The sequence below is a fragment of the Brachionichthys hirsutus genome, unplaced genomic scaffold, assembly GCF_040956055.1.
Source record: "Brachionichthys hirsutus isolate HB-005 unplaced genomic scaffold, CSIRO-AGI_Bhir_v1 contig_955, whole genome shotgun sequence".
Classification (NCBI taxonomy): Eukaryota; Metazoa; Chordata; class Actinopteri; order Lophiiformes; family Brachionichthyidae; genus Brachionichthys; species Brachionichthys hirsutus.
Window position 1 is genome coordinate 214,259 of NW_027180373.1, and position 27,127 is coordinate 241,385.

Genomic DNA, 27,127 nt, shown 5'->3' on the forward strand with positions numbered 1-27,127 from the left:
GGAAACTTTACTCCCAACTTCCCAAGTATGCAGAAACTACTACTGCTGTACTTCAAGCTGTGGTGATCAGTTTAGATGGGAGAACGTTCGTTTACGTTGTTTTTTTATGACGTTTTTAATGAAATTGGACTCATATAAACCAAATAATGGTGATAATGTCCGGTTGGTTGGTTCATTTCATCATATGACGTCATTTAGGTCTAAAATGAGATCAATCGTTCAGGGAATATCAAACTATTCATGCGAGTTCAGAAAACATTGCATATTGGTTTTGAGCCAGACTAAATGGACTAATTGTTGCTTTGCGCCACCTCGTGGTTGATATTGTAATTGCAACAGTCCATGAAAATAGTGATTTTTAAACGTAGTAATTCATTGATTTCACATTATCACTTCTATCCTATATATAAATGTTCCTTAATTGTTTTGTTTGTTTTTTTCCATTATTAGTATTCCAACAGATATGACATTTTAGTCGTATTATGGGGGTGGGATTTAATAAGTTTTCTTCTTCCCACTCCTTTTCAAGCACTATACAATGTATTATTTGCTATTTTTGTGTACATGACCTTTGGTGTTTGTTTTGGACATATTTATTGGGTTTTTGTTTCTTTGGTCGATATATGGTTTCTTGTACACGAAAAGGTCTTTTTTTTAATTATTATTTTATTTTTATTCTGCTTGAAACAAACAAATAAACTAAACTAAACTAAACTTTAATGCGAGGCTACAAATAATCCAAACTGTGAATTTGAATCCGCTGCATATGCAATGGGGGTTGAACATCAAATCAATGATCAAATACTGGAATTATTGACGTCCTGCACTGTGTTTACAAAATATGTCTGTAGATCTCTTTTTTTGGGAGTGGCATTAGGTAACAGAAGATTTAGATAGAAATCTATATCATGTAACATAATCCTGCGATTCAATCATAACTTCTCATTGAATGCACAAAACGGAAACTTTCCATCACTTACATGGAAACTCTAAAGCAGACGTCAACTTTGATAGGTTTTGTCAACTGGTCGGGTAGACGTATCCGCGTTGTGTAGTTTGTGCGCCACCGTGTGGCCCTAGTGCGCCACTTTTTCTCCAGTGCTCACATAAAATCAAAGAGGAGACCTGAGAACATATTCCTACATAATAACATGTTTAACATACAAATTACTGACACTGTTCACGTTTTCTGTTATTGAAGTCCAATCAGAAATTATATGTGGATATTTGAAGCTATACGATGATCAGTGGGTTTGAAATGTTAATGTAATGTAACCACAGACCGGTAACAGATTACATAACATGTGCTTTCATTGTGCCATCATTATGAACAAAGAAAATGTATTTTTTTTAAAGGCCCGCTTCCTTTTATCCTTGTGTATGCAACACATATAAATGATTTCCATTCAATGAAGTGAAGTGATATTAACTTAACTATCAGCATTTATTTCCACGACATTTCCATGCTAGTACATATTCTTCCTGTAGACACCATGTGACCATCCTCATTATGTCCTGCAGAGGAAGTGCAGTATGGTGGAGGTAATAAGGTGGAGGTAATAAACCATTATGTAATCGTCGATGTTTGTCTGTTTGTTAGCAATATAACTCAAAATGTTATGGACAGATCTTGATTAAATGTTCAGGGAATGTTGGGAATGTTACCAGGAACAGATGATTACATTTTGGTGATGATCCAGAAGAGATCCTGGATTCGAGATCACTTTGAAATATCCGTTAACATTGCAGTCAATGGAGCTTCAAAATGTGTTCCTCAATATCTCGGTTGATAATCCTGAAGCAAAGCAGTGATGAATAAAGCATAACGAGAAAATCTTTACATTAAAACTTGCATTATTTGTCAAGCACAAGTCAAATGTTTCAGAGAAGAGACACGGAATGTCACTGAATATATTTCCATGTGGAGCAGCTCTTCCCACCTCCTCTCCTCTGTCCACTGTGGCTCACCTGCTCCAGTAGGCAGATTGAATATGAATATTTAAGTCACTAATCACTGAGGTATGCGCACAACATTCCTGATCTGTCTCGGTCCTCTGGCATTTAGAAAAAAGTGCTACACACACTGACCTTTTCACATCCTACCTATCTCCTTTCTTTGCCATCCTCTCCTCCTTTTCCTTTAATCCAGAGTCCATTGCAGTTCTCAGCTGCGCTGTTTGCTCAGTGTCCTTGCCTCCCCTCTCCTCACCCTTGGCTGCCTCCCACACACGTCCTCATCCATCCTCTCAAAGAACAATACAGGGGTAAAACCAAAGACCATAATTATGATTCCTTTAAGTTGTAATTGATGTAAAGGAATGTAGAAACAGCAGAAAAAAAATCATGGATTACATTATGAATGCATGAGCCATATGTCACAGAACTAGGATAACAGCTCTTAATTGCGTGTGTGCGTGTGTGTGGGACTTCACCATGGTGTCCCATGCTGATAGCAGCGCTGTGTGCTTCATGAGTATACCCACTGGACTGGACTAACACAGCATGTATGTATACTCGTGCATATGGAGCCAACAAAGGCTGCACTTCCACATGCTTCAACCATAGCTAATCACCATGGATACGGGTCCCGATTGGCCAACTCTTTTGTGTTGACCTGTGGTTGACTCCCCCCTCTGAGGATTCTCATTGGCTGTGTGCCCCTGAATGATGACATCATCATGTGGCATGTTGCAGAAAATCCGGCATGGACAAAAAAAATAAGCAGGATTTGATGAAAGCTGGAGGTGGAGGTGTGGCTGCATTTGTTAAATTTAGGGGAGTTTTAGCTTTCTGACAGTCAAAGTGTAAAACTGTTTTTCATTCTCGCACACCAGCTGCTTGTAATAACCAGCTAACAAATAATACTCATCACAATATATACACGGCATATTTTGAGCTGCTCATTTGTGCTGTCCTGCGCAAAAGATCCTTTTTCACTTTTGATAGATCAATCTTCCTGAAGTACATACATTTCTGCAATAGCGTATTGTCATGTACAATTCCAAATACATGCATGCATTACTTTAATGCAATACTTCTACTTCAACCAGAGTCAAAGTCTACGCAGGTAACTGTAACTGCTTGATGTGTGTACTTTTTCCACTTGTGCTTTTGCTGGTTCAGCTTGAACATCAATTAAATTGATCACTCCTTGCCTCTTTCCGATACCTCAATTTCGATTGGCGTCTGTCTTTTGTCCGCACCTAATGATTCATCATTGCATTTTAGGTAAACAGCTGTGAAAACTGCAAGCCATTAGCAATATGCTGGATGCAATTTAGGGATAATTGCTTAGCTTTGGGATTTACTGCAGCTACAACACAAGTCCCATGGGTCACGTTTCTCTGACTAATACTCACAAGTACACACACAATCTTAAAGCTGACTCAGCGTTTGTTTTGCAGAGTTGGTTTGAGTCATATGGTTGCAGAAAGCCAGAATAGAAACAGAGTAAAGAGATGCGGATATGAAAGGAGGAACATGATGACGCTCCTGTGGTGCTAATCTCATCAGACGCCTTTTTAGATTGTGGAATACAATGTTTGAAGAGAAGGAATGCAGATGTCTTCAAAAGGAATTTATTTTTCTTCTGTGTGTTTACACAGTGGGTTCCCAAACAGTGATGACCATTTACCTTCAACACACACAAAAAAAAAGTTTTTTTTTTCTCGCATTCTGCAAATACATGCAAAAACATACACTAGACATTAAATCAAATCTGAGTGGACAAAGTGATGAAACTGGAATTCAAACATTGAATACACATTGTACATAAACACAAACACAAACACAAAAGCTTTGTCTCTCTGCATTTAAGCCTTAGTCACCCCCTGCCTAGGGCTATTTATTTCCTCTTCCAGCTTTATTTAACCATCATATGATATTTCCCACTTGTTCTATGCAGTTTCTTTCCCCTTTTTTCCAATCTCTTATCCTGTAACAAGGTTGTGAGTCTACTGAGGCCAATCATTATTGAAGCCTGCTACTCGTCCAATGTCACAAAACCAGCTGCAGATGCCCAAGGTGAGCGTCATTTTTAAGAGAAGGCAAAACATAAAAAAAAAATCCTCTTTTCACTCTCAGTGCAGAAATATTTACTGAGAGGCAAAGTAAAAATGCACAGCTTGACAACTCTCTTCTGCCTGCTCAACACGACTGGTCCTCTAAACGTCTCTGCGATACAGCCGTCACGCACACCTCAGTGTCCTGTCAGTCAGTCAAACTACAGAGGCTGCCTTTATAGTTCCCTCCCTTCCAACGCTTGTCAGTCTTTCCTCCCACTCCTCTCAACTTGCCATGGCTGTTCCTGAGTGGCCCAGAATACTGCTGAACAACACTTCCACCCACCATGTCACTGAAGCCACCGACAAATCTGGCAGCTCTCATCTGCTCACATCGTTTTCCTCGCCAACTAAATATCCATCCTTATTCCCAGCTGGTCTTCAATCGTCAGACCGGTGAGATTATTCGCTTTCTCTACAATGACAATTTATATTTATGAGGCTTTCTGTTTTCCTGGGTCAAAGTTGAAAAAAGCAACACTGGTACTTTGTCTCGTGAAGCTTGTGCCTGTACGAACTACAGCTGGAGGAGAGAAATGACACAAATCCGGAGGGCTGAAAACACCTAAATAAATCGCACAAATGCAATGACGCCGTTGGTGCATACACACACGGACGTCATTGAGTCCAACACCGCAGCAAGACTTTAAAGATGTATGGAAATCTGAAGTGAACACAAAGGTCTCCGGGAAGAATTTTAAAGAAACAATCTTGGTCATGAATGAATTAAGACACTGCAGCATGAGCTCATCAGTGAACGCGGTGAGCTCATGCCTTAACCGTTAAAGCAGCAGACCGTAATACTCTGACTGGGATTTTGTAACAACTTGTTGGGAATCCCAGATCGCTATTTTGTCACGCAATTTGGGAACAACCTCATTGTAAACTTCAGCTTTAACTGATTGTCTGTTTGTGCAGAACAAAACCAACCTCATATTCCACTCATCCCATAAACCTCAAGACCGGGAGAGTTACAAGAAGCCCTTTGTCATGTTGTTTGATTCACAGCTAATTTAATGAGTCCACGGAATGCTGAAGTAAACCCTCAACAGTGCGCACAAAGCTGGCACACAAGAGGGCTTCTTGTTCTGGTATTTCTTTAACCGCGCATGTCGACTGACAAAGATATCCTCTTCATGGAGGATGAATCTGCTCCATTATCCCAAGCAACATTCAACTTTAAATATACTTTCAATATTTACATCATTAAGCGTCTGAGAGATGCAATTCAGTAAAAATGAAAGACGCTATCACGTAGCATTAAGGGGAAGTCAGGGTGTCTGGAGTTCATCCCCTTCAGACACTAAATCCGTCGCGTTAGAGACATGATTCTCAGTTCACAGAGAATAGAGATTTAAAAAAAAAAATCTATATAAAGAAAATGTAAAAAAAACAAAATGCAGAAAAAAGCCAATATCATGATCTTGAATCACCAGTATGAGTCAAAAAACCTTCCACAATAATCGCCTTTGTGTTCGATAAGTCTGTCAAACTCCTCCAGCAGGCGCTTTGATAACTCATGGCTCAAAGCCTTAAAATCTGACCTGAGAGCAGTAGAGTAACTTTGCAAGCATAAGGATGTGCTTAAGAGCCACAGAGGCCATCAATCGCTTTAAATATTTAGTCTGCATCATCCTCCCATTGGGGGCAGCACAGTGGCGCAGTGGGTAGCGCTGTTGCCTCACAGCAATAAGGTTCCAGATTTGAGTCCTTACTGTGCCGTTTTTGTGTTCTCCCCATGTCTGTGTGGGCCCGGGTTCTCAGGCTTCCTTCAAAAACATGCAGCTTCGATGATTAGAATCAAATCCAAATTGTCCGTAGGTGTGAGTGTTTGCTTGTCTTGTGTGTGGCCCTGCGATGAGCTGGCGTCTTGTCCGGGGAGTCCCCCGCCTCTCGCCCGTAGACAGCTGGGTTAGGCTCCAGCCACACCCGTGACCCACAAAGCGGATTAAGTGGCTGTAGACAAACAAGCGAATGGAGGGCTGCTGTACTCCCATTTATTTTGACAAATACTTTGACAACATTTGATCTGAAATCAACAGCAGCCAAATCTAAATGCATTCATGTTATTTAGATCTTTTATCAGTCATCTAATTAATTTTGCCACAATATAAATAGATAAACACGCACAAGTTATTTTGGGTTTCCTGTTGCTCCGAGCGGCAGGCTTCCATGTCTCTATTTGTGTGTCTGTTTTCCCACTCTTTCGTAATCCAAGATGCAATAAAAGGTCCCCAGGACTGTAATCTGTTTTTCCTGCACCTACACACTGTGAGTCATCCTCTCCACCCTCGTCTTTGTCTCCCACTCTGTGAGGAAGGCACACTGGAGCAGAGCCTCCTCTCCCGAATGAGCTGTGTGACTGTGACCCCCACAGACTAATGGAGCATTTCACCATGACACTCTTTCACATCACGAACTAAATCAGAAAGCTGGATACAAAACAGGCCACTGGCTTCATTTTGCTTGCTGATGCTCCTGGGATGCAGGTAGAAATGGATTCAATGCAGTCAGAGCTTAGCGTTCCGCCACACTCCTTGGGTTTGCTCGTGAAGGGAAAGCCAACAACAAAAGCTGTTGTCGGGCACAGCATATCCAATGAGTCCCTCTTGACTGCTCTCTATTTGGTTTGTGTATTTAATGCCGCGTCTGACACAGAACTCATTTTTATCAACGCCTATTATTGGATTTTTGGAAGAACACCTGAGCTTTAAAAGTGTGTTTAGATGTTTCAGAGAACGTTGTCCACCATGGGTTGGTAAGGTTTATATGACCAAAAAATTCATTATTTGCTAAGGATAGGGAAACTCCATTGAAATTACAACAATTAAAGATTGTCAGTCACTAACTTTAATCTTTCCATTATTTGGCTAGATATGTCAAATATGTTATCAGTTGTGTTATTTTTTATGCTAAATAGTTCTACAGCTAATAGTTTATTTCCCGAATATTTCATCATGTTCTGTATTTCTTAAACATCTTACAGTGTTATACTGTGTATTTCCACAGCACCATTTAACAACAGCCTCCAAAATTATGGAATTAAATCCACACAATTGAAACAGATTCAACAAGACCTGAACATTCCAACATGGACACATGGAGGCACATCCGAAGATGTGTAAAGTAGCCAAATATAACAGAGATGTGATGGTCTTGTTTCCATGTGTAAAAATCACCTGCAAACATCATCAGTGAGATACGACATAGCTTTTGAACACAGTGACAGACAAAAAAAAACAGAGCTAGATCAGTGTGTTTGGGTCGCCATTCAACAAAACACAATAGATGCAACGTGTACAGTCGCCCCCTTGTGTCCTGCCTGGTGGCCAAAGGGCAGAATGCAGGCTGATCGACAGCACGGAGGTTCTCTCTTTGGTCACACTGAGCACAGTTTCCTGTGCTCAGTGTGCAACCTAACCCTATACCTTATCAGCTGCAGCCTCAGACACAGCAACAATACTCTGCAGCGTGTGTGTGTGTGTCTGAGCGAGAGAGACACAGAGCGAGAGAGTTAGTGTGTATGCCCCAGGAGGCATGGAGAATGAATTCACTTCACAGGAATGCACAGCTGAGTCTGGGTGTTCTTACATCAAAACACAAACTGTATGTCTGTGATAAAGGACTCTCCTATTTTTTTTAATCACCTCTGTGGATTGTCGACTTTACGTCCTTATTGTCTGGTATCCCACAGACCCCCACGTTTATGTGTTAAACCAATTATTATTCCTCTGCTCTTATTAATCCCAGAATGTAGGAAAGCATTGCCTCCGCATTGCATGCGTTGCTTTGACTGGTAGCAGGAGAACTCAAAATGTTTTGGATGGATTGTGATGACATTTTCAGGAAATGTTGGAAATCTTACCTCGAACAGTTGATACAATTTTTGGTAGCATTGCAGTCAATGGAGCTTCAAAATATGTTCCACAATATCTCAGTTGATTATTGACCGATGTTTAAAGTATTTGTCACAGTCATGTAGGGTGGGGACCTCTATCTTACCACCGAATTTTAGCTGGATCGGCTCCGGAATGCGGACACCATCGCGATCCGGATTTTTCCATTTACATATAATGGAAGCTTTTTTTAAAAATCCAGTTGAAATCGGGCTAAATTTTATATAGGGAGGCTGAGGTGCTTGACGGAGGTCTGATGGGTTTGCAACTGACAATGGTGACAAAATGAGAATGAATGCCAATCACCATGACCAAAAGGAAATATTTCCTGTTTTAGTTATGGGGTGCTGCATGAACAAACGAACATTAATGTTGTCTCATTCACAGACAGAAAATGTGCCATATTATTTCAGTTACAGCCCAGAGAGGTCTCCCCTTTCTGTTACTGAGGGAATGAGTCATGTCTATGGAAAAGGTTTATAAAAAAAACCCCGCATCTATCAGATTGTCTCATGAATATGTCAGATTCATTAAAAGATAGCGATGAGGAAATGGAGAGCAGTGAAATAACTGAAATTCCATTCTGTATCAATGTTGTAAATGCAGCAGGGAAGTCACTGTTGCACCACCAGAGGCGGTAACAGCACAGAGCTGTTGGAACAAGTTGATGAAACAGCAAGAAGCCCTGTCACGAGTGTGTTGTTCTTAGCTTCTTAATGTAAAGTTGTGGGTCGCGAACATAACGTGTCAACAAAATGTCCCACAGTCATGTGTGAAAAGGCGGGCCCACAGCAATCATCACTGGCCAACATGGGATGTTTGCTGTTTGGGGTGAATAATCCCCCCAAAAAGTAACATTTGTGCAAAGGACATGCATCTAAATCAAGTTCAGCATCAATTCTATGAAATTGGAAAGAAATGGAATATCAAAGTGAAACAAATGTGATCTTTTTATCCCAGTGATTGATGGTTTTAACTATGGCTTACAATAACAGCCTCCATTGCTGTTTACGGTCTTTACACATGCACTCCTCTTATGCTATAAAATCAACAAAACCATTCTAAATCCCCATGCATGAATATGCCTATCTCTCAGTGCAGCTGTTACATTCTTACATCTCCATCTTCTCCTGGCCTGGATGTTTGCTCTCTGCCACCTACAGTTGTTTTCAAATATAACCATTTGGATCCTGAGAGACACATTTGGAGCTTAGTACCGCATCGCTGCAGCGCTTCTCACTTGTCCCAAAGGATTTCAGTGTGCATGGACGGATAATAAAGCAAATGTTGATGTTGGAACCTGATAGAAATAGACGGAGGCTGAGAGTCAGACGTGCTTGAAGCAAAAGCCCTCTTCTGTTTCAGGCTTCCCAGACCTATGTGTTGCATCACATACTCGACAAACAAGTCCCAACCTGAAGAGCTCATGTAAAATATTCTGTGTTTGCTCAGATCTCAATTTTTGGCATTGCTATATGCGCATTTTATTGTTGACAGAAGGGACATTAGATACTAAATGCTAAATGAGATGTGAGAGAAAGTGAGAGATCCAGTCTCAAATACAAATCAGCGTAAACATATCCTCCCTGGTCTTCCACGGAACCTGAGTCCGTGCTAACAATTTGCCTTGTCTGACTTACAGAAACAGCGCAGCTGCGTTTAAGTGCCAGTCATCTAGTGACTCATCTCCAGACTCTAATTGCTCTCAGAGAATCTCACTCGCAACCGCACACCTATAAGTTCCAAATGCAATGCACCAAATCCATTTGGTGATGCAAAACATTCCTGCAGAAACTGATGTGGCAGTAAACGGAGTCATATTATTGCATTGCATTACGAAAAAAACATAATGATATATTCCCTATCATAGGCAGGTTCGTGCTGGTGCACGGCATCCACAAATCATAGTGTAATTACATACTTTGCACAGAGAGCGTGGATGGAGATACAGCTGACAAGCGCAGACAGCACCAATTTAATGCTTGTTTAAGTGTGTTGTTGTCATGGTGACTAAGCTAGTAAGCTACCTAAGAAATTCTGTCTCTTTTGTTCCTGTGCCTGTCTCTTTATTCCTAACCTCCCTCTACGTGTGTCTGCCTCCCACTTCATCCCTGCTTGTATCCATCCAAGAAAATCCAGGAAAAAAAAACCCCCAGCTTCCGTTTAACAGATTCTGTCTCCCTCTCCGACCCTTTCTCTGTATGTCTCTTTCTATTTTCCTTCCAGCTGTGCCATCATCCACGCTACCTGATTCGACAGTTAGCAGACATGGTGGCACAAGATGAGGTTGGGGGGGGGGGGTTAACAATCCATGTCTTCCCACATCTCAAAAGAAAACACCATGTTTCAGCGTCGAACGCAGCGTTCTCACACACAGAGGTACGCAATTTTATGTGATCTGTATAATCGTAGCGAGAGAGACTGACAACAGGAGAAGCGTGGGAGGTTTGAGGTACTTTGATTTTAGTGACCTTCTGTTTTTGTGCAGTCTGGCTCAGATGCAAGTCTGTGCAGGTTTCACACAAGCAGAAACATGCAAACATTAAACAGGTTGTGATTTTGCATATTTGAGCTTCTTAACAATAAATGTGCCTCGATTACCGCCTCAGATTTTTGTTTTCTATTTTTTGCTTCCATTTATTTTACCGGAAAACCTATTCGGCTGTTTCAAATACACTCCATCAAAGTGAGCACGAAGTCTACATTTATTTTTTTTACATTGATGTATTTTATAAATAATGTAGCATAGAAATGTAAAAGTTGCACATAAAAAAAAACCTTGGGTCTAATTTTTTACATTTCTTTTCATAGTTTAATTTTGATTGGACTCACTGAGAACTGGTGACACAAAAAAACCCCACAATGAAATTTAATTGGATGACTACAAATGGTCAGATAATCAGACAGTTAATCTAAAACAAAAAAACAATGAGATTAATAAACTCTAAGTATGATTGCCTTACATTAATCTAGTTTGTAAACTAAGAAGGATGTTTGGATAGGATCATTTTCAACCTTACTTCCATTCCCTCCACAGAATAAGGCTGGTAATCCGATGGCTCATTCAAACCCTCTGTGATCTCCCGTCCAACCTGCTGAGTCAGCAGTTATTTTTACCATGTATGAACACATAACATTATGCATCTCAATGTTAGACTGACAAGTGAGAGACTATAGAAATCGATTTTTCAATCCAAAATCGAAGACACAAATCGACATCTATTACGGTATATCTCGGCAAGAAAAATGAGCGTGACTTGCCACACCAGCGACCTTCATTATGTTCTTACATTTCTTAAAAACATGCAGGATCGTTACAGTCGACACAATAGCTAGACAAATATGGATAGTTAGATGTGTGGGATGAAGCTAAGAGGCGCCTTCTGCATTGCTTGGTTCAGGAAAGGCCTGGTGACTCAGGTAGGACGGGGGCAAGTTGCTTCAGAGATAGATGGAAAGCATGAGATGCAGACGAGTGTAGGCAGGCAGGTAGAAAACAAATCCGCCAGAGGAGAGGAGAGGGAGGCAAAGGAGGAGGAGGAGAGATGAGCAGAGAGACTGGCCGATGAACACAAGACTGGGCTCATTGGGTTTGCCATTATACAACAACAGAAATGAAGGTGTGGATTAATTACAATACACAAGTACATGATACTAAGGTAGTGGTAATAGGGTGGTGTGTATCGTGTGTGTGTGTGTGTGTGTGCTGCTGTCTCTGCTGCCTTTGCATGAGGGATTTATCTTTACCCAGCAGGCAGTGTCGTACCATATGGTCAGCAGAGTAGACATTCCTAAAACAGAACACACACACACACACTGAGACAACGAGACATGTAATCCCACACGCACGAACACAATCGAGCATGTGAAAACAAAAATGTGAGATGAAGGAGAGGAGGAGAGAGACAGCGAGTCATTGCCATCTGCCCATCCTGGATTGCTGAGATCCGCGGATCACAAATAATAATTACACAACATGAGAACACTCGGCGGTGGCAAACAGAGAATTAGGAAAATGTGCTCGCAGCTTTGTAGAACATTATCTGACAGGTGAGTGTGGGGGGGGGGACTCCTTTTTGAGAATACAGACAAAGTTTGAAGCAAACGATAACATGACAGGGATCTCCCTGAACTCCATTTAAACAGCAGACCCTGGAACAGGGCGAGCTGAAGGGCCATTAAGCCCCCCCAGAGTCCATATGGTGGGGAGGCTTACACATTCTGAGTTAACATGAGTAGGCAAGTAGGAGGCTGGGACAAAAACAAGCAACAGGAACATGGCATGGTACGAGCATTCAGAGCCGAGTGCTGATGTGCCGCACGCTCTAGGAAAGGTGCGACCTGCAGTGAATCCATGTGCACGCGTTTGTTTAGACATCTGTCTCTCTCCAATTACAAGCTGTCAAAGTCAGGAAACTAACTCTACGGGATGTTTGACGTGGTGTAATTTATGTGTGTTTCAGGTTAAATAAATAATGAAAATATGTCACATGATCAGCCTGTTTGGTGACACTAATGCCATTTAGCCTGAGTGTGAGGCCGAGCGTGGCTTCCTCTTCCCCGTCATCTCCAACTGGCCTTAACACTGTTCCTTCTCCTCTTGTCCTCCGATTTGTCTTCTCATTAGTTTGGACAGATTTGATTAGCTCCACATACCATCTTAATTGGATTGCATTGGCATCTCATTTCTTGCACAGTGATTAACGTGCCAGACATCCATCAGCATTTTCCTGATTTGAGTCAACATGGCGAACGAGGATAAAGGGAGCGCAATTAGGATAAAGAGGACGGGATACGTTGGTTTGAATAATCATAACGAAAATTATTTTCTTATAACAGATTGGAAAACAATGATTTCAATACAGAGTCCAGGAGATTTATCTTCAATTTGGAAACTATTTTCAAAGACACCAATCTCATGTAGATTATTAATGGGTTATTTCTTGTAAGGGATAGCAACTTCCCATGAGTGTGAACAGGAAATAGTCCAACAGACACATTTTCACCATTGCAATGAGCAAAGCAAGCTGTTTCCAGTTTTTATGCTAAGATAAGCTAATATGCTGCAGGAAGCAGCTTTGTACTTTCTGCATGAGCGTGGTTCCAATCATCACTCCAGATTCTCTGCTATAGAATATTTTTTGAACCGCTTCTGCCTTTGATCAGCACATCGATCAAAGAGCTGGAGGGGCAAGGCATAAAAAATTACTCTCAACTAAAGCATCATATTGACTGTTCAAATGTGGACAGATGGTCCAACGAAAACCAATAAAGTGAATGAAGAAGAATGTGATGGAGAACTGAGAGAGGATAAGCTTCGACATGTCCTGGGGGGGGAGGAACGATGGGAAAAGGAAAAGAGCAGCACAAGGACCAACACATGAGTCACACGGCACAACAGGAAGTCTTCGATGGAGACACCCTTCCTTCCTGTCAGCAAAATGATTACTAACACTGGACACCGTTCAGGGTTCCGTCATATGGCACATGTGACAAGCATTCTGCCGGACAGTACATTGTTGTGCAAGTTTATAAGAAGTTGAGCTGAGGGATATGAGTTGCCCAGTAAAGCTGCTGCGTGAAGCCACAAGGTGCAAACTTCTGTAGAAAGAGGAAAAATAATAAGAACTAGATAGGCGCTCTGGCCTAATAAAAATGAGAACAACTATTTATCACGAAAGGCCAATTCACCAGACACACACACACATCGGAAGGACGAAGCAGCGGGGTCGGCGCTCATCTCCCATCTGTGAAGCAGTTATTTTATTGTGCCTGTGGCCAAGATATTTGCATGTGAGAACAAACAGACTGCAAATATCATTTCAACACCTTTAGAAAAACAGTGAGCAGGACTGGATGTAATTTTTATAAGCTGACTAAGTTAGATCACACCAACCAGCAAGAGTGTGATCTGCAAAGCTGGTGGGCGGTTTGGGCAGTGGGGGGAACTTGAATTGACTTTGAGAGCTGTGCCACATTCGATCATACAGTCGTTTTTCTGTAGGACATTATTACACGCAGCCTGTTGGGGGGGGGGGGGGGGGGGGGGGTCATCATGTCAGTATCGGACTTGTAATTCCAAATCTGATACAGGATCAGCATATTCCACTTGTTGCATAAGTTTAAAAAAATATTAGGAAAGTCAATTGAGTTATTAATATCCCTCCAGTGTCGATCTCCCGATTTAGCATCACTGCGATCTTGTTCTGTGTTGATTATGTAAAGTTGCACTACCAACCTTAAAAATCAACCAACAGCATGCAGAATGTTTTGCATGTGTTCAAAGATCATTTTTGAGAAGGATGACCTTTTGCTGTTTTCGGCATAAAAAACTTGTTGGAATCTCAGTCTTGGAATATTTCACTAATGTTCACAGATCACTTGTGAGAAAAAAGCCCAGACGACTTTAAAGCTACCCCGCTGACTCCTCCAAACTGTGGCGCAATCTTTCCGTGAGTTCCGTGCAAATGCAGCAATTAAAATATGGCGGTGAAGCCGATAATCACTCCGTGTTTAGTTGTTGCAGCAGCATCACCGTGTTCTTCAGAACGCTGACTTGCATTTTCCATGTTTCTGAAGTATGTGCTTTAACATAGTTGCTGCTAACCAACGTGCAGCAGGATCCAGAGCTCACTGATTTAGGTCAGTAGGCTACCGACTCCCAGCGTCACAGGAGACTTCCCCTTCCACCGCTCCACACAGGATATGAGCAATTTCCTGAGAGCAGAGTCGCTCAAAAATTCTCTCTAAAATCTGCTGAAATCTAGCACTTCGTAACGGTTCCGTGTGAACGCACAGCCGTGACGTCCACTGAAGACTGCCAGTGGTTTCAGCGAGGACAAAGGCGACTCATGATGAGACAACCCGGTGCTGTGTGGGTGTAGCGATATGAACGTTTGGTACGCAGTACTGCACTGTCAAGCTCACTTCCTGCTGCAGAGCGTTGCCGTGTGACACAGACACTGTGGCATTCTGGGTGGGGCTCCTGTGTAATTAATGAGTGAACAGTCAGCTGTGCCACAAGCCAGTTTATCCACGCGCACTTCCTGCGAGGAGCATATATGGCAAATGTTTCCACAAGGTAAATTAACATGTTGCAACACGGTGTCTATTAGCTCTGTAATCTAGAACAGATCAAATCTGGTGATCTGATTAAGCAATTTTGTTTTCATTTTGCAATAAACTCTTTCACATTGAGAATATTCTACAAATTCTGATGGAAAAATGCTGAAAATACCATCTCTTTAATATATAAGATTTTTTAAAAGCCTGATTTATTTGTACTTTTTTTTTTAACATGAACAGGAAAATAATTTGAAGACGACAACATGAGCTCAATATTTGGACCCTTTTCCCTCGGGTTTTTTGTTTTTGTGGATGAGATCATCTGGCTTTTTGCTTCCATTGCTACAAACTGGCTGCAGATGTGGGAAACATCCCAGCTAATTGTGCATGTAATGACGTGAGGATAAATTACGGTCAATGTGAAAAACACACAACCTCAGCGCTTACAAAAACAAGAAAGCATATTCTTCACTCGAAGTGAACCTTCAGCTCATCATTTTGTAGTTTCTCTCTCTATGATCCTGTCCTGACTATAACAGCGTGACTCTCTAAAAAGCAAGCAGTAATAAAGAAACACAAGTCCTGAACTAAAAAAGGTTGAAAGAGGAAGGCGGAATATAGAATAATGGTGAGAATGTTGAAGGAATAAAATGAAGTGATTGTGCAGCGGTGTTCTGGGTCACGGCATTTGAGCCAGAATGCTGATGCTTTCGTGGTGGCGGGAGAGCAACTCCTGAGTGGTGGGAAGCAGTCACATGACCCGGCATCAGTCCCTAGAGGAGGATGCTACAAACTCTTATCTACTAGTGAAAAAGTACAACTCTGAACAACCACATATGTGACACTTGTTTTGTTTGTTTTGCAATTGTGGCGAGTGGGAAAGCAGAGTTTCTCTCATCGGGCTTCAGGGCCGGGGTTCGCGACCCCGTGATATCAAGCATCCTGTCCCGCTACGCTGTCCACAGCACGGCATCAACTTCCTCCAGCAGCCGGCTGCACCGGCTCTCCATGCATTCGAACGTAGCCTTGTTTGTTTTGTGGATCCGACCTTAAATTGAAGCTGCTCTCACCAGAAACTCCCTCTAACAGCTGAGCTTAGCTGGATTTAAACCCTGCAGCTGTCAGACAACCAAATCAATACGATAGATCTCTATAGGCAAATAACATCTGAATTCAATCTCCATTAAAACATGACTAGTTCAACTACTTTAGATAGTTTGAAGTTTTAAAAAGGGTTCAACCTCATTTGAAATTACATGTTTTTGTGTTTGTTTTGTTTTTTTGGGATCATAGAAAGAGCTTTGAGTAGAACCAGATCCAGCAAAAACCATTTTGTGCCCTGAAACATCTTCATGGCGACAGTGGTTTAAGGGGCATGGGTATCATTACATCTGGGGAAAAAAAACCTCCCAGTGCATCATCACAACCGGTAGTTTGAATCTTCCAACTGGTGTGGTTTCAACCTACCCTCCCAAAATCACGCAAATAGCAAGGTCGGGAACGAGCGATGTCGTTTTTCCTTCCCAAAATGTCACTTAATGCACCACTACTCAGCATCTCCTGCAGACCTATGATCAATCAGGCACACAAACAACCGTGAGGAAGCAGCAGTAAGTCTGTCATTCAAGAGAGAAGCCGCACCCAAACCTCGGGAGCTACAGCTAACAGCGGAAACAGCGTGCCGTCAGCGATGACACTGAAGTTCTACAAGTTGTAGAAAACCAGAAAACTGGTTCTGTAAGACACCAATTATTTATTTACAAAAAAATAAAACAGTCTAATTGTATTCCTCTGTTCCACCTCATGATTATCGACCTAATTTTACCTCCATCATAATTAAAACACAATGTATTTGTGCTCAATTCACAATGAAGTCCTGAAGCACTCCCTCCACAGTGGCTGTGGTGAGCAACTGGTTCTGTGTGACTATCTCATGTGGCCTAGTTTCCTTTTTGAGTTCCGGCTCGGGTATGAACCAAGGCAGCTGTGGGGCGATGATCTAAAGATGGTGTAAAGATGTGTTTGAGTGCGTACGCGGCGAGATGCGGTAGGTGTCAGGAGGTCTTCTCAGGAAATCTATACTCAATCATCATTTAGCTCTGCTGCTCTCTTATTGGTTAATTACCTACTGGGAATATTCCCTTCTCTGACTCGATCAGAGTTTTGATTAGGACTGAGAAAACAAGGCAAGCTCGGCCAGAGTAACGAAAAGTCAGATTTCCCAACAGACATGAAATGCACCTGAAATCAACCATTTAAAACATTAATAGCACTATTTTTGCATTCAATTCTAACTTTCTCCGTTTTATCTCTCTTGCAGCTGAGGCTGAAGACATGTCCAGACATTTCAATCGAAGGAATGACAGGAATTCCGGGGCATTCCCACTTCGGCATAGCCAGCTCTGAGTGAGAAAGCCACTCCCTGAATTGCAGCGTGAGCTAATGGATGATCAGAAGCAACTCGTCTGATATGATATTAAAGTTAAAAGATCAGTATAGAGAAACAACATGATACGTGCGCTCAGATTAAATAAGAATCGGCTCATTGGAAAACTAACGCCTGTGTCCGAAGTCTTGGTGTTGGAATGCTGCAGGAATCTAAATTGCAGACGGTTTAAATTTGCTTGTGTGTGTGCATTCAAGCACAAGTGAAAGAGAGAAAACAAAGCTCCTTCATCCTTCGAAGGGAAGACGCAGAGTGAATGGTCACTCCCGTTTTGTTATGGTAATGCCCAATTTAACCAGAAATGACACAACAAAGTTAACAAGTGTGAGTTCCGTCACGTGTGTTTTTATGCTACTGTCATGGATAATGGAGTCGAGAGGACTTTAGAGGACAGGCGTCCCTTGGGAGATACAGCACATCTGCCTGGAGGAAGAAGGTCACTCTCTCTCTCTCTCGGGCAGAACAGAGCCTCAAAAATACGGCGATGCTCAAAGAGGACGAGAAGCCTATAATTCAACAAAGCGCCCATGTAGTGATTAAGTCCCGTGTAAACACGAACCATCCACGCTCACCGACTCCGTCACAACACTTCCTGTCACAGACGAGAACTCTCTCTTAATAGGCGGCAACATCAAAGTAGGCAGAGAAATGTGGCTTAAATGTATAAACGCACTTCCTGTCACAAGGTAAGAAAATACAGACTGTATGTTGTGAGTGAGACGACCAATCAGCCAGCAACAACTGAACTCCCATAGGTCACAGGGCCACCCAGAGCAGCCATGCCACGTCCCAACCCCCCTTAACCATGGCAACTACATCACATGACCTTCTCCCATGACCAGCAACCACTGACAAGATGACGATGTGCAAACCTGATCACAAAGGCTTTCCTGTGTGCCGCGGCTGAAGCAAACAAGTTGAGCAATAAAAATAAAAAATGCTAGAATTCAAACCTACAAAAAATATACAAGTCCAGGAAATTGAAAATGAAAACCACCGTAACTAACCACACTCAAGTAAAACAAAAAATAAGAAAAAAAAAGGGAGGGGGGGGTTGCTTTCACTTCCTCTCATCTCAAAGTGATGGATTAAAAGACACTAAACAGACCCTTATCTCCCCATAGGGCAAATTCCTCTGCTATCAGCTGTTTCAACACAGCAAGTGTGTGTGTGTGTGTGTGGGGGGGGGGGGTGTCACCTACAGTTTCTGGGACATAGCTGTAATGGGTGCCCCCGCTTATCCTCCCACCAGTTCACCTGTAGTATTTGAAGTTCAGCTTCAGCTCAGATCGTGTCTAATCACACAACCTGTGCCCGGGCCTCGGAAGACACACACGCATCGGCCTCGACTTCACATGCACAGCGCCGCTGTGAACCCGCCGCGGCCTGCGGCGGATGAAAGACAGACTGGGACGCTCGCCGTCAACAAGCACCAACAAAGACCATTTCTCCACCTGATGCTGAAACACGAAGTTAAAGCCCAACTTTGTCTATTCCTCCTTAGGGTGAGCGAAAAATACAGTGCGTGTCTTTGTCCCCCCCCCCCCCCACACACACACACACACAAAGCTATTCTGCAGCTCCCCAGCCAGCAGGGGCTCGGTAAGCCCTGTGGGTCACGCCAGGCCGTCCTCGTGCCTCTACACCCAAGCGGAAGCTCCACTACAAGGCGTTTAGAGCGCTTCTCTTGAACTGCATGACCCGACCCCGTCAATTAATGAATGCAAGGGTGACAGAATAGAGAAGAGGTGTTTTCATCTTCCCAACACATCAGCAGCGGATCATCAACGAGGAAGAAATGAGAAATCTCAGCAGGGAATTAACGAGATGTTATTTTTACACAAATTCCAGCCGTACAGGGACGTGGCAAGTGGTTTAATAGCAAGACAATAACTATGCCCGGATCAGCAGGGTGATACCAACACTCCCACAGACTGAGGTGACTTACTCATCTCTTCTTCAAGCAAGTTGCAACATGTTTGTAATAACGCCGTCCGCTTCCTGTCAGCTTCTGCTTTTCACTCACCATGGAAAGTTTAGCATGCAAGGAAAATCACGGTCAAAAAGGCTAAAAAGAATATTTTAAAATGTCATAAACCACATGAAATAAGAGCACATCCATTAAGTTGACAAGTGAATGTGTCAAAAAAGAAAGGCTAAATTCCCTTTTCCCTACGAGCTTATTCTCAACTTTTTAGCTTAACTTAAATTTGGGTTTTGGGGGAAATCATGTTACTGTAAATCACACACATGAGTGAATAGTTTCCTTTTTGGACTACTTTAGAACTGTGGGTATTTGTAGTAATCTAGTTATTTGTCTGTATTCAAACACACTAGACTGTGTTTAAACAAGAAGCGATCTTGTGCAAACTGCTCGTGACAACTTGTTTAAACTGGCCACCGCGGTAAACACTGAAGCAGGTAGACGTCAACAAAGAGGAAACACAGTTCGAGATCTTTTTTGAAAAATGTCATTTGTATTAAAAAGTTTTTTTTTTAAACAGACAGCCAATTGTTTAAAGGCTGATCTGAGAAACGTACAATCAAGGTTAGATTTGTCAACACGGTACATGATCACATTTCCTGCCAAAAAAACGACAAAATCAACAGTACAAACAGAGTTCAAGAGGTCCGGAAGGAAAGCGTTTGGTGCTGTGGTCACGTCGAGGGGATTCCAGTACCTGTGCATTTCAAGATAGAGGTTTGGCCAGACAATGCAGACATTGCAAAAATGACATCTTAGACTTCGAAAAGGCGAACAAAAAACACACAGAAAACTGCCGTTCCAATACAAAAAGCCCATTTAAAAAGAAATAAAAATAAAAATTCAGCCTCCACCCCTACGACATTATCCAGGTGAACAGATTTTCAGAGTCGTTTTGGTGATATACGGAGGTTGGCACTAAACTGAACAGCTGATTCGTTTTGGAAAGGCACTCGGACACGAGGGCGATCGTGTCAACAGCCCCGTGCCACTTTAGCTCAGGTCCTCTCAAACACTGAAGTGGCACTCGTCACGTTTCACTCCACCCGCGGGAAAGTGGCGTCGTCTTCTTTTGACATTGGAAAAGAGAAGAAAAAAACCCCAGAAGATTTGGAGTGTTACGGGGCATTCCGCTAAAGTGAGTTAAAACCGTAACCTGCGCCAGACGGTGCAGATATTCTACAAAATATACTCTCTGTCGTCCTCTTCTGCAGAAATATCCATTTGCCAGTGTATCTAAGTGTTGCCCTCCGTATCGTCTCCATTCAGGCTCAGCTCCAGGTGTGAGGACAGTCGGAACGAGTGCGATGGGGGGGGGGGGGGGGGGCTTCGCTGAAACTCTGGAGACGACAGTGTTGACATCAATGGAGGACACTGATCGTGCAGCGAAAGATACTCCAACACAGCGGAATTCCTGAAGACTGGACCCCTCCCGCCGTCGCTCCCCCCCCCTCCCCTGCAGTATTCCTCCCTGCATTTTCCTCCGAAGCCAGGGCGAGACACGAAGAGGAGCTCAAGAGTACACACTTGCTGCAACACACTGCCAAAAAAAAAGAATGAATTGTGAGTGAACCAAAGTGACTTTTGACAAGAGCACAGAAGAACAGAACACTGTGTGTGAGCAAACAGAGGAACTGTGCACCCCCCCCCCCCCCCCCAATTCTTCTTAGCTTTTGAGAAGTTGCTTGATATTTAGGGTCTCCAGATTCAACCACAGCCTGCTCTGCAGTTTTACTCGTGAGTCAGACACTTCCCCAATCTGCTTTAGCACAACGGCCTGCACGCTGAGCTCTGTAGATTCTCATTGTAAACGAACTCCCCGCTCAGAAGTAGCAGCAAACACAAAGTGCTGCATTCTGGCCACTACTTTCTACTGACATGCGCAATTTAGTGCGTTTTGGGTGCCGCTTCCAGAGGATCTCTTGCAGCTTTTGACGTTTTGAGTGTGTATTACGCTTCAACTTACCATTTGCAAACATAAAACCGAGCAAAGACTAAAAACGTAATTCTGATTGCGTTTCTTAAAGGATGACACAAGACGAGCAGCACTGGTCGTCGCCATTGGGTGTCGAGGCGTAGTTCATCTGTCGGACTATCTCCGCGAACAGTTCGTCCACCGACGTTTTATTTTTGGCTGAAGTTTCCATGAACGGGCAGTTCCAGTCGTCCGCCAGCGCCTTGCCGTCGCCGGACGAGACCTCCCTTTCTCCCTCCAGGTCCACTTTGTTCCCGACCAGAATCATGGGCACCCTCTCGTACCGTTTCACCCGAATGATCTGATCCCGCATCGGCTTGATGTCCTGGAAGCTCTGTTGGTTCACCAGGCTGTACACCAGGATGAAGCCCTGGCCGTTTTTGATGTACAGATCTCGCATGGAGGCGAACTGCTCGGTCCCGGCCGTGTCCAGTATCTCCAGAACGGACGGAGAAGAGTCCACCTCTATCTCCTTTCTGTAGAAATCCTCTATCGTGGGGTCATATTTCTCGATGAAGGACCCCGTCACGAACTGGACGGTTAACGCGGATTTCCCGACTCCTCCGGACCCAAGAACTACCACTTTGTACTCTCTCATGGTTCCCGAACAGCCCGCCGCTCCTGCTTCCTCTCCGCGCCGCTGTGAGCCCGCTAGCCGCCCTGCTGGGTTTCAAATCGCTCCGAGCGGTGGACCCGGGGCGTGGCCGTCAGCTACTGCCGTTTAGGAGGTAATGGTGGCCCCTTCGGACGTGTGCTCAACATTTGAATTGTGGCATGTTGAGTTCCAGAGGACGGCTCAGCCGGTTCTTGTGCAAGCTTCCACCGTCTTCGTTCAAGTAGACGCCGTGCGCCAGTTCCTCTTCTGTTGTAGAGTCGAGTTTACTATGACGCAGGCCTTTACACTTCCTGCGGGAAATTTCAGAATAAATTTATAATGACATAATATGTCCTGCACCGGTACCTTGTTACGGTTTATTTACCTCTTAATAACGTAATTTATAAAATTTATTATCAGAAAAAAAAGTCCTTTTGATAGTATTTATCGTGACAATTTCTTTTAACAAACTAATTATTATATTCTGAAAGGGAAAAATGTGATTTCCGGTTTTGTCTATGCTAGTTTAGGCTAGCTTGAAGCCGTAGCTTTTCAACGCTTCCTGCCCACACTCAGCACGCCGTCGGCGTCCCACGTCACTCACAAACAGTTAAAGGAGCAGTGCGGCTGTAATCGCGAAGTCAGCGTGGCTGCTCCCCTTCATACTCTCGGGGACTTGCCACACCTTAGTTTAGAAATCACTGATCATTTATCTTCCTCCTGTGACTCACTCGCAGACAACTTGCGGGAAAGGCCTTTCTACTGCAATACATAAGGCCTTGCTTAATCACGCAAAGGTGTTTTGGTCTCTGTTGTTCTCCACTCTAATGCCATGACACCGGCTTTTATAGTTTCATATAAATCAAAACAAACCAAGGTGAATTAAGACAATGTTTTAAATTACCCAGCTATAGACCTAAAATTATAGATATACTGCCTAAAACAAACTTTAGAACAGCATCCATGCTGTTCTAAAATCTCAGCAAGCCTGAATAACAGCGGAGCGGAAGTGACTCAGCAGCAACTTTGTCTAGAATGTTCTGACACTCCTTTGGATGTTTGGTTTTCAAGATTTCCTTGTTTGCCGATGTGCCAACGAGTTTTGTTTCAACAGAGAAGTTCCTGTTAATATGATTTAGCCCTGTGGTGCAATATTTGTACAAAGAGTTCATCATTTAATACTCTAATAGTCTACTATTCAAATCACGAAGTAATCACATCTCTCTCACTGTGTTTAAAAAATGCATTCATAAGATCATTTTTACACCCTTTAGCAAACTGTGCAATAACCTCTGTTTCTAATCAATGCCTGTCAGCGCAGCATATGATTCAACCGTAGTCGTGACTTCATCACCTCGAGGGATATCTGGGAAAGCTCTGTTGGATCAATACAGTTTTAATTTATCCACAACAGCGATACAACGCACACACGCAATATGGTTAGGCGAATAAACATTAAAGTAACTGGAATCCATTATGCATCCGTGTGACTATTGAAGCTCAAACGACATACCATCAGTTGGATGGAACAAATGAATGAATCTGCCGATTTAAAACCCCATAAACCTCTTATGATGAGGATTTTTATCACAGGTGTGGATCGAGGTGGCAGCAACAGAAACATGTCACATGGGCCTGTCTTGTGGGATTCAAAGTGGCCTGCTGCCAGCCCTTTCCCAAATTCCATTTAAAAAGAAGTCAACGCCTGCATGAAGTCAATCAGCGCTATCTACCTAAAGGCGTGATGGCAACATAACCTCGGGTCTTTTGGTGTAGATAGTCACATCTGTGGGGAATGATCACTCTGAATGTAAAACCAGGCCATCCTGTCAGATCAGAGGGGAGGGGAGTTTACTTTCACACGCCACTGATAACTGGATGGACGTGCACACACGTTGCCCTTTGTTCTTTGTGTTGCTGTCCCTTCACTGCGGCTCAAGGTGTCTGATGAAACACTGAGACTGCTGGACTCTCATAATTAAAAGGATGAATGAAATGTGTGTTTTAGCAGATTGGCTACATTGTTATCAGCTAACTCCCCTTTAACACAGCCTCTTGGAGGCTTGTGCTTTCGTTGCTCTTCATCATTCAGCATGAGCATTACAAAGGCATAACAGACATCCATTGTTGTTCCTCCTCCGAGACAGCAGCGGAGCGACAGCACCAACTCGATGTCTGTCTTAATGGAGTGAGTTACCGGTAGGTGGTACGACAGGTCTCTGGTATGATGTCACAATGTGTCATGTGTGTCACCCCGAGATTTACCAAGCAGGTAAAAGCAGTTAACAGCTAATTCAAAATGGGAAAATTAAATGAAAATGTCTGCAACGTGGGAAGACGGCACAGCCTGAGGTATCCTCGCTGTCCAAGTAGGGGTTAAGATCGCTCAGCATGTAACACTGTTTACAAAGTGTTTTTTTTTACATGCGGTGAGAACGTCACACAAGTTGCAGACGCCACTGTACAATACGATCACGCCTCTTTTGCTTGCAGAATAGCAGCTTGCTATTCAAAAAAAGAACCCTGAGGTTGTGTAATGCCACTGTTTGTTTGTTCCATGTAAATAAAATAGGTGGCACGGAGACAGGTCTTTGTTGCAGCGCTATGTGTAAAAACGGCTTCACTTTTTAGTCCCTAAATGAAAACTCTTGTCTACTGTCTGCTGTCGTTGATAGTTGCAACATATAAGCCTCATTCATGTTCATCGTTAAAGATATATATACATATATATACAGATTAATTTGTCCACACTTGTGCATTGCAGATGAAACAGACCAGAAATCGTTGGGGGCAGTGTAACTATAACCCAAGCAAGAATGAAGAAACTATGTATATAAAGAACAAAAAAGTGGTGAAGAAACATTCCATCCACAGGTCACGATATTTATTGGACTATTCAGTACATCGATACTTTGTTTTTTTGTTTTTACCAGTTAGATTTTTGCATCTATACTCCATGTCACCAATTTCATTGCTCTCAAAAGTTTTTGACTTTGGGATGTTGCCAGCATAAAAGATGCATGGAAGTATGTAGGTGTTAATGGATACAATGCTCAAAACAGATGTATCGATTATATTTACATTTAGTCATTTAGCAAACATCCGAAGCGACTTGTATCAAGGGCCTATTAACAAGCCAAAGTCAGACGTGCCAACGATATAACTTGGAACAGCTACGCCTGGCAGAAGATTAACTCTACTATTAAAGTTATTAATAATATTAATATTATTAAAGTGTGCCATATTTTTATACATTGTTCTTTAAACATGAGCAATAATGTCAAATAAAAAGGAAAACCCCGGATCTGCTTCCTTATTCTCCTTTGCAGAAGCGATTCTAATCGACTGATCTTTTTCTTTCCTCCTAACCTCTACCAACTTACCAAGGGGCCTGGGCTCATTGCCCCTTATCTAATACCACTTTCATCTCATATCATCCACAGCAGGCTCTAATTGAAACAGCCTAAAATAGAGCGAGGGTGGAGCGGTGTGATCCATTCAGTAAAAGGTGAACTTCCACAGATCAGAAGAAGACATACAGCGACAGGTCTTTAATCCTCACCCCGTGTCCTACAAGAAGGATAGTTGACTCATTTAAATGTCTGAAACCACTAAGCTAATTAAAGGCAGAGATAATTCCCCTCCATTGTTTTCATCCCACAAGGATTCAAAGGCCTCGGAGACATAAGTTTAAGGCCGTAATTTCAAAAAGGGAAAAACGATTTGTGGCAAAACGTTATTGGTTTTATTGTCTTCTGACCTTGAATTAATTACTCTATTTTCAAAGTGTGTATTCTCACACATCCTCTGTGGCAACGTGTGTGTTTTGATTTATTAATTAGTCAATTTGTGGAGGATGCTCATTCATCATACCAGAAGAATCCGAGCGCAGCATAAATGAAACGCTTTCCAAAGGCATCTTGTGATTTGGTCTCAGAGGTGTGAAGAGGCAGTTTTCAAATGTTGCTCTTTATGCATGATGCAAATGAGACTGGGGGCATCGCCATCGCTAAAGCCCTTCCTCTTGTTAATCTATTTCTCTCCCGAAAGTTCACAATTCCTGCTGCTGTTCAACGTGTCGTGTTCACACCAATGCATCCGCTGTTTTGAGGTACACTTCATACTCAGAAAGGGAGTTACGGCTCATGTTAAGCCGAATAACCCGTTTGTTATCCTAGAGGAATAAGCCCCGGTTTGACACGGTCTGTTCCAAGCAGGATTTTTGCAACTTTTACCCACCCTTGTTGTTTTGAAGGCACTATACAAACCTTTTTGTCGGGGGTGAGGGGGGGTGGGGTGTTGCTATTGTTCCCAACCGTGGAGGTGGTAATAGAGGTAAATCGACGCCTGCATAAGTAAAAATGTAAGAGTCAAGAGAGGAGACACGACAGGCGTGTGATGTTTGGATGTTACATGTTTGCAAAAAAAAGATGGATTAACAAAACCGCTAAAAACAGGTAGCCACTAAATTTAAAAAGAACAGTAACAGAACATTTCTACAAACGATGGAGTCAAAACAAGGCCTGTGGATAACTAATAAAGCGGATTTTAATACGCTTCATATCACCAAGGGTTTAGACTAGCCTACATTTCATTTCGGCAACTACACCTCCTGCAGCCCTATTTGGATTTCTGTTAGTGGAGAATTTGACATTAGCGTCAAGGTACGCTTCAGCAACTTTCTAATTTGTTTGATGTGCTGTGAAGTCTAGATCGGGAATCAGTAGCAGCCTTGTTGCATTATGGGTATAATGGTGCGTCTGACAAATGACAGGAATAGTTATGTCAGTGTTAAGGGATGAATAAGATCCGAAGAGGGATGTCCAGACTGCGACTCCATCTCCCATCCACACTTCTGGTCAGTGATGGAATGAAAAAGGTGTCAAATGTCAGATTGCCAATTTGTGAAAGTGATAGAAACGGTTGCAGACGGTCCGCCTGAGGACCGTAGCTGCTTGACCATGACGCAGGTCTCAGACCGTGTGCACTGGCCGCTTTAGTCTCTCAGTGATTGGATTAACCCACACTATAGGAAGCATCACTATGTGGGGTTTCTACACGGTGTGCGCCTTTACATTTTACTTGAGTTTAGTGTAAGGACCACA

The 27,127-nt window shown here is 42.8% G+C and overlaps 1 protein-coding gene across 1 annotated transcript; it reads right to left on the reverse strand.

Annotated features, from left to right (window-relative positions):
* Window positions 1-19,943: 19,943 nt before the first annotated feature.
* On the reverse strand, window positions 19,944-22,257 carry LOC137914172 (ras-related protein Rap-2b-like). The gene is made up of 2 exons (XM_068757778.1): window positions 21,419-22,257; window positions 19,944-20,992 (listed from the first exon to the last, which is right to left on the reverse strand). The coding sequence occupies exon 1, from the start codon at window positions 22,023-22,025 to the stop codon at window positions 21,474-21,476; it is 552 nt and encodes a 183-aa protein (XP_068613879.1). The 5' UTR covers window positions 22,026-22,257; the 3' UTR covers window positions 19,944-20,992; window positions 21,419-21,473.
* Between the last annotated feature and the right edge of the window lie 4,870 nt (window positions 22,258-27,127).